This window comes from Morone saxatilis, unplaced genomic scaffold (genome assembly GCF_004916995.1).
Source record: "Morone saxatilis isolate NCDOM2014 unplaced genomic scaffold, NCSU_SB_2.0 Contig21, whole genome shotgun sequence".
NCBI classification, from domain to species: Eukaryota; Metazoa; Chordata; class Actinopteri; family Moronidae; genus Morone; species Morone saxatilis.
Window position 1 is genome coordinate 19,775,107 of NW_023339774.1, and position 8,876 is coordinate 19,783,982.

Here is an 8,876-nt window from a genome sequence, read left to right on the forward strand (position 1 = left end):
CAGTCCCTGCCCAGATGTTCCTCCCTCCACGCGGACTATATACAGAGCAGTCTCTGGCACAACCCTGTGGCTCCCTTCCTCCACCAGCGCACTCAAACTAAACACAGCGCTTGATGACTTCCAGATTAGGCACATGACAAATCATGCAATCTGAAGAGTGCAGCAGAAATTCAGGCCTGGTTTCGGTGCCAGAGGCTTTTAGTTTTGCCTTTCATTTTCCTTTTTAGTGGAGAGAGTCAGAGAGGACGAGGAGAGACACTCTTGAGTTTCCTTTTACACCTGGTAGAGAACGAAGGTAATGTGTGAACAGTGGTCGGATGTAATTAAGTACATTTACTCAAGTAGAAATTTGAGGCAGTTGTATTTGAGTGTTTCCATTTTATGCTACTGACAGCTGTAGTTACTTTACTGTTCAAGATTTCATTACAATGAATTACACACTATATCCTGACAGTAGAACATGAGACAGATAATCAGGTTCCTTTGGCTCCTCCTAGAGCTCCTAATGTCATTTACCAGACCCGAACGAAAACAACCAATCAGAAAGCCGAGGGAAATTGGAAAGACACTTTGGTGTGGAGGCTTGAAGACAGTTGATTGTTGAGTCTGACCTGGGAATGAGACTCAGCAATCGACTGTCTCTCTTGGCTCTGATTGGTTGTTTTCGTTTGGGCCTGGTGGCCGTTAGGAGCTCTAGGAGGAGCCAGAGGAACCAGATTTTCCCACAGATTATCTGTCTTATGTTCTACTGTCAGGATATAGTGAAAGTTACAGCAAATATCACAAAAAATATTTTTATAAAAATGACATACTGCAGCTTCATTAAAAAACTCCAAAAAGGACACAATATAAACAGAATCTTATAATCAGTCCCCTAAAATGGGGAAATAATCATCCAAATCGCTTGTTTTACACAAACTGTACAGATTATCAGTTGTTCTCTACTGTTATTAAATATTATAGGAAATATCCATAAAACATGTCACTTAGTCTGAGGTCTAAATCACTGAATCAACTGTCCTGTTGAAGTCGAGGTAAAGAGTATAATCATACTCATATAGTCATCACTGGTTTCATCATGTATATATATGTGTGAGCCGCTTGACGTCCACAATTACACACTTCCAGCCTCATTTCCTCTAATAGCCGAGCTCAGTCTCAATCACAGACATCAAACGCAGTCAGTCAGAGTGGCTGACATTCCGAGGAAGACTCTGTCACAGCCTGGACAGACAGCTCACAGCAGGCCGGCACTGTTTTCACACACTCCTGAAAGGTATGAAAGGCTTTAATGTAAAGAAGGCCTTGAGTCTGTTATTCCTCCACTGTACCCCTTCCTGCTGGCAGTGGAGTTGGTCTGCTACCAGTTTCCTCTTTTTCCTGCTTTATTTCACACATTGTTTGAGACCAAAGGACTCGGCACTTGGCCTGCAGTCGTCTTGAAGTGTGCATGAGTGTATATATTTTATATTCCTTCTTTAACAGCTCCGTTACTGCTGCTGCTAATACGAACAGGAGAAAAATATAAACCTTGACAAGTCATTTGGTCAATTATTGGGTCATAAAAGCCTTAAAATGAGAAGTGAAAAGTGCTGCCAGTGCAGTAAGATGAAGTTTTTTTTTATTTCTACACTTTATTTTAAATGTGATTCTTTAAACAGAAGTGGAGAAAACATAAGTGTACATTGTCCAATGAGACATAGAATAAAAAATAACACAAAAAATAACATTTTATTAGGTTAAAAGGAAGATTAAACATTTGCTAAGATGATTTCAACCAGCTCCAAAGACAGAATCCTGTTCTACATAACTATTTTTAACCTATTTTTATAATGTACTATCATTAATATTACTACAAGCTTTGCTGCCAAGGTGCAAGTTTTCACATTAAAGTGGTATTAATTCATTTTTCCAACCCTAACCCTTTAGTTATTTTACAAAACATACTAAGAGCTCATAAAATATGAAGTTTTCTTTTAAATTAAACTACTCAACGCTTTCAAGTACAGCTGGAACAAATAGTCAATTAATCAATTAGTTAATTAGTTAACGGACAGTATAATATAACAGCCAGAGGGGACATACTCTTACATTGAATACTTTAAGTACATTTTCCTGATTATACTTTTACTTAAGTAACATTTTAATGACTTTAGTGACTCAATCAAATAACTTCATCCATCACTGAACATATTTATGCAGTTTTTCTGCTGTTGATTCTAAATATAATTACTGATTATTCATCTAAACAGTTTAAATCTGCATCACATTTACAGTGAATTTAATCTCATGTTCTTTGATCACTACTGACCTCATGTGGTTATTGGCTGCTGGTGCAAGCCCACTTAAAGTACCTATCAGTGTTTCTTTTTGTTCCTGCAGTTGGATGTTTGAGCTTCACTGTGCAGAGTTTGACACCAGAAGGATGTTTTCAGTTTGGAGGTCAGTCCTGGTCCAGTGTGCAACTTATACAAGTGTTATGTGTAGAAACTTGAAGCCACCAGTGCACATAGACTGAGAATGGACTGCACAGTTAAGTAGGAGACATCTTGTGTCCAGCAGGAAAACTTCAGAAATTAAAAAAAATTGCGTATTTATAGATTATTTCTGATGTTTTAGAAGAACATATAGTCTTGTTTTCACCACTTACAGTACAAATATGAGCATAAAAACACAAAAAAACATGAAAATTGTACAGAAGAAGGATTTTATTCAGTGTTAATACAATAAATATACAAAACTCAAACTACTCAACATGCGACTGAAGGTGAAACCAGAGTGCATCTTTTAATTACAGTGAAATTTAGAGCGAATAGCCGACTGTCTGTAAATCGTACAAAATATACAAACAACCCTCGACATTTCTTTCAATAATTTCATTAAATCGTTAAATTTGAATTTGATTCTCAGTGTTTCTACCACAAACCATTTTTGATTATGAAGCACAGCTCAAAGCCACAGTCCATCTACAGTACAGCACACAGTTCACGTTGCATTGCAGTCTAATGCCTCTCACATTTATTTATTTATTTTTTATAAGTCAGAAAGGAACAGCAAAAATTCTGTAGGCGCCACTCAGTCTGATTCTTTTTAAGGAATAATCTCATGTTGCTTTGTACATCAATGTACACATGCACTGGTTCAAATTAAGCCAGTGAGAAATAAGCAAAACAAGGCATATTGCAGGAAGCTTCGACAGATTCAAAATCTCCGGGAAGTCAAGAAAGATCCCAGACCCACAGCCAGACACTGCCCTGCACACAGATTAAGACTTAAAGGCCAAATGATAGTCTATTTACACTCCTACACAACACACACATACATACAAAGGCTTAACTGGCTTAAACATGAGACACAACAGACACATTCAAACCTCTGCAGCTCGCACTGAAGCAACACAAGGTCACACAGAGAAAGACACACTGTTAGCAGGTCCAGACTCGATGCATCGGATTGTGGTCTTGCTGGAGTTCAGTGATAGTCGATCCACAATTCTCAAATTAGGAATATGCAAGCAATTATCAGGAACATTACATCATCATTACTGGCCCTTTCTGCCATCTTTTTAACTCTTTTTAAGTTTTATTGCAATATATTGATTTACAGCACGTATATATATTTAAAAACAAGGGCCAGTCGGTGTCTAATTTCATACAATCTCATATAATTTTCAACCTCGTCATGCAAGAGAAGAGTACATCCTGAGTAAAACTGAGGTAAGTCTCCAGCTCGTAAGAAGAGCCGGAGACGAGTTACACTTTCCTCTTCACATCAACTGTATAAACATGCAGCTGTATATACAGAGTGGTGGAGCGCTCACTGTCCGTTAACTGATTCTTTTCTTTCTGAGGAAAGGACACGAAAGCTAGGCTTCATGTGAAAACTATGCTGAACTCAGCTGGTGTACGTGAGATGTGTGAGTTTAGTATCTGCACTAATGAGCAGGAAGGCGGTATTATAAATATCTTTTCCACTCACACCGATTAGAGTGCAGAAGGAGAATCTGATGATGAGATTTAAAGTGCAACTTGGCATAATTTCACAATGGATATGTAGACTGTTATAGGCAAAAGATTTCAAGCAAAATACTTTAAAGTGATAGTTCATCCAAAATGAAAAAAATAAGAGCCTTTGAGTATCAAACACTGCTCGAAGGCGGGAGAAATGTTTGTTAAAAGTCTGTAGTTCACAGAAAACGACAACTCTGATCAGCTTGAATTTAGTTTGTTAAAACAGATTCAAACGATACGTTTTTATATTATATGTCTATTCATATGGTCACTAATGTTACCAAAATACAGCAGTGTTTGCATTGCAGATTTTAACCGAATTTTGAGTGAATCAACAAAAGAAAATGTGAATTAATTCTTGTTTCCTTTCACAACAGTTATAGTAGGTGGCGCCAAATCTTCAGTTTAAGTGCAACCTCAAACGGTGAAAAACTATGAATAGTTGATATTTCAGTCTGGACTAAAGTGGTGGATTGACGGACAGACATTTCCATCCTTGGATCCATGCTGCTAACATGGCTAAAAATGTCAAATACTCATATCTTTCTTCCTTTTTTCCAACCAAATTGAATATATTTACCAGGCCGATTATTGGGTAATAAAACCCCTCGTTCGCTCTACAGTCTACAGGAGTTTGATACTCAACAAGTAAGACTTTGGGTGATACATCACTTTAAGGAAGAAAGACTACACACTTTCTAAAACCAAATTGAGAGGACAGCAGAAAGTAGAAGGCAAGGCAGTGAACTGGAATGCACAGCATTCATCTTCAACAATACAAAGTCCCTCCACCGGGGGGCAGCAGTGTCGGGTTGTGTACTCATGGAAACCAGCAAAACAAAGCAGAGAAGGCTGCTGCATGTGCATTAACTGATGATGATGATGATTTCCATTCGTCAGATAATAAATTAATTAAAAAAAGTAGGAATTAGCGATTACACGGAGAAATCAAAGAAAGCGCGAGACACACAGGAAGCCGGTGATGCACTGTCGATGGCGGGAAACGCCCAGGTACGTTTAGAAAGTCGGACTTGGTTCAGCTACATTAGAATCCGTCTGCAGAGGACAGACGGGCCTTTTAAAGAGGCACACTAACATTCGTTTAGTTGGCCACACACACACACACACACACACACAAACTCACACAGAAAATAAAGTCGAGTACGCTGGTTGAGTGGTAGTAGGAGTGCAGCGTGGGGTGAGGGGGCTTCAGAGTCTGTGATGAGAGTGCACAATGTTGCTGGGGGGGGAAGAGAAGGTAGAGTAGGACAGAGGCGAGCCGTGGCCCTGTTTGAATCCCAGATCGTGGGTGACTGGACCGCCGACTGTAGCGCCTTCACATGTTGTCAGAAGGCGGTCCGTGTGTTCAAACAGGGCTGCTGGCTCAAGGGGGAGTGAGCTGGATGAGCAGAGGAAGAGGGGGGAGGAGGGTTGGACGGAGAGAGAGAGGAGCTCCCGAGGCCAATCAGATCTGCTCCTTGAAGGTTCCTTGCGCAGCCCGGGTGGCGGCGGTAGCGGCGGCCGTCTGGACCGTCTTGTTGGACATGACGCCCGTGGCAAACTCCTGCTGGGCCCTCTCGAAGCTGGCGCCGGTGGTACGGTACATCGCATGGACCTGAGGAGGGTGAGGAGGGGGAGAAAAGAGATGAAATACGACTGATGAGATTTTGATAGAAGCTACTTGAACTCCTCGTGGGTTTGTTGTGCGTCTACCTTTTTGAACATGATGAGGGACATGACAGCCAGTGCGGTAAAGAGAGCAGCGATGAGGATCATTATAATGCCCACCGGGATGCTCCTGTTCAGGCCGGTCAGAGCTGAGATCCACCCGCTGGGGACGAGAAAAGGCATTAAAGGATAAAGCTGGTTTTTAAACACACACATTGTGGTTTACTTTGACTCAGTACACCGTCGTGCTGTCATCAAATTGTGGGGATGTGACATTATTGGGCGCCTGTACCTCACAAACATGTTTTATTACATCTAGAGAATAAGATTTGTAGACCAGAACTTCATCAGAACGCTGTTTTGTCACAATTTACGTTGCAGCTTCTGTGATTTGGATATTGCAATAATATTTCCTACACACGGCTGTCTCACCTGGCGCCCCAACCACTGATGCCGATGCACTGCATGACGTAGACGCCAAACTGACAGATGTACACGAAGAAGAACACGAAGAACCTGAATGAGCTGTCACTCCTGCAGAGAAAGAGAAAGAGAAAGAGAAAGAGAGAGAGAGAGAGAGAGAGAGAGAGAGAAACATGATATGAACATGAACAACACAATAGTGGAGGGTTTTATTTGCACATTCAAGGTGAATACAGTTGTGTTGTTTACCTGAATGCTCCGTAAAGCGGTCTGTACCAGCAGACGAATGAACACGGTGTGAAGAGCAAGAACCAGAGGATGGACAAACCAAAGTCCACCCCACGTGCGGAGTCCACGCAGAACCAGGCCATGCAGCCCACCATGTTAGCAAGCAGCGTCCCGGTATGAACTGGAGTAGAAAGAGGGGGAGAAGGTGTACAGTGAGTGTCTGCATGGAGCTCTTAGTGAAAGTGGGACAGCGTGGCAGCCTCGGTGTGTCACTGCGTGCGTCGGCTGGTGGAGGCCGGTGCAGCAGTGTCCAGTGTCCTGACACTGCTGCACGCTGACGCTTAATATTTCAACATGTAACACTGTGCAGCACATTTAATAATTCATTATTACCATTAGGTGTCGGGGTCCTAACAGCGCTTTGGTTAACGCAGGCGTGGTGCACTAACACGAGTCTGTAAAACGGAGGGGAGTTTACGGCGCAGTGTGAAATATAACATTAACTGGCTGACTGAGCGGGGGTTGTGCTGATGTGTGCTCAAGAGCTTTTCTACTTCAGCTTGGAAAAGAAATCCAGTTTCTTCCAACATAAAATCCAAAAATTCTTTGCTTTTATTAAACACTAATCTGTGCAAAAAAAAGAGGAGGAGGAGGAGGAGGGAGGGGCATATCTGTATCTGAGCTAACCTTTAAGCAATCATCTGACCGAGTCACTTCATCGAGCCACATGACTGCACCACACGCCCTCGTCATGTGGCCACTGAATGCCACTCGGAGCCATTCATTCCCTGAATCACAGAGGGAAAGGGTCGTTGTTTTACCGCCATCAGTCCTGAGCTGTGGGGGTTGTAGAGGGAGGGAGGGGCAGTAGGTCTTATTCAGGGGGTCAGTTGGGGGGTTATTTGTAAAAGTATCTCTCTGGTACCAAACTGTGTTATTCCCCCCTCCAGACATGTATTAAAACATACACAAATAGTGTGGTTGCAACAATAATACGAGTCTGATAAGTATAATTTCAACATTTAAATTCTTTAAAAAACCTTTCTACCTCATTAGAAATGTCAGAATCTATAAATATGCAAATTTTGTTCATTTCTAAAGTTTTCCTGCTTCTTCCTCGTTCACTGTAAAGCCCATTCTCAGTGTATGTTTCATTTACTGCATTAAATCCAATTAAAAACTCGTACAAAGACTTTTCTATGAGTTGAAAGTGTTTTATTTTGGAAGCCTACAAAGTGCGGATGGATGCAGAACATATGAGCATGCTGACTCCTTAGTGAGAGAAAAAATACTCCTAATTATTAATTATATAAACCACCAGTCATTAAAAACAAGCTTGCCTTGGAGTTGCAACACAGACTGCAGAGTTTGCCATCTGTTCCCAACAAGCTCTACAGATTAAAAACATCAGAGGGAGACAGAAAGAGGCAGGCTGGGTAAAAAAACTGAAACCTTCAGGTGGTTTCTCTCACTCTGGGTTGTTTGAAGGGGACAAGCAAATCAACATCCATATATTACTACTGCTTTAGGCAAGTAAGAAATCCCTTTAGTTTATTTAACCAATATGCAAGATTTGATCTCATAGTCCTTTTAGTAATAGTTCCAGTACGAACATCTACACCTGCTGTTAGACATAGTGAGTATAGAGCAGTGGTTATATTCAGTGCATAACAATAACTCTACAGGACAAGTGATAAACTGTACAATGAACCCAGATAGTGAACAAAATAACTGCAGGAAGTTTGTGTAAAGTCAGCAAGTTTTATGAATTTTGAGCAGATTCTTCCTGCTGAATATTGCACCAGAGATGAGTTTTGTGCTTTTTATACATTCATCTGTGTGTATATTTCATTTAATTAACAACCCTACACGGTTAATAGGCTTCTGTCTTTTCTTGGCCGTTGTTCTATCAGCTCTTTCCTAATGCAGGGCGAGGCTGTTGGCAGACTGAACGCTCTGTAAATACAGTTTGTGTTCATGTCTTCACTTTGTCCTTATCCTGTGAGAATTGTTCTGAGTTTATGTCTTTAACAATAACAGTTTCATTTAGTTTTCCTCATATGAATGAAATGCTAAGATACACACCCCTTAAAGTCAAGAAGGCCTTGTCATCAAATAAAGAAAGCTAGAGGGCTTTAAGTGTCTATCTCATCCTTGATATGTGGATCAATCAGGACTGCAAAGCTTCCAAGAGGCTCAATAGTGATTATGTTAATCGTGTAGGGCTGCAAGTAATTGTTAATTGATTTTATAGACTTAAAAATTAATCAATTCATCTGTAAAATGTACAGAAATTGTAAAAAATACCCATCATGATTTCCTAAAGTCAGAAGCTTTGTTTTGTCTGACCAACAGTCTAAAAGCTGAAGATATTCAGTTTACTCTCACACAGCTGGAACTGGAGACAGTTTGACATTTTTGCTTGAAAATGACTTAAACCATTAATAAATTATCATTTATTATTTGATGAATAGTTGTCGATTACTTAATTACTTAAATCTTTGTTGTTTGACTCTTCACTCGCCTCACCTGTGGGTGAATTCACTG

At 40.6% G+C, this 8,876-nt stretch overlaps 1 protein-coding gene across 1 annotated transcript in view; it reads right to left on the reverse strand.

The window, feature by feature from the left end:
- Window positions 1–2,690: 2,690 nt before the first annotated feature.
- The window catches only part of LOC118333036 (secretory carrier-associated membrane protein 1-like), a gene marked incomplete at its 5' end in the record, with an annotated part of 9,495 nt that continues 3,309 nt past the window's right edge, over window positions 2,691–8,876 (reverse strand). The window contains 4 exon segments of the mRNA XM_035668528.1: window positions 2,691–5,625; window positions 5,724–5,841; window positions 6,111–6,212; window positions 6,351–6,510. Coding sequence (XP_035524421.1) covers window positions 5,476–5,625; window positions 5,724–5,841; window positions 6,111–6,212; window positions 6,351–6,510 — 530 coding nt within the window.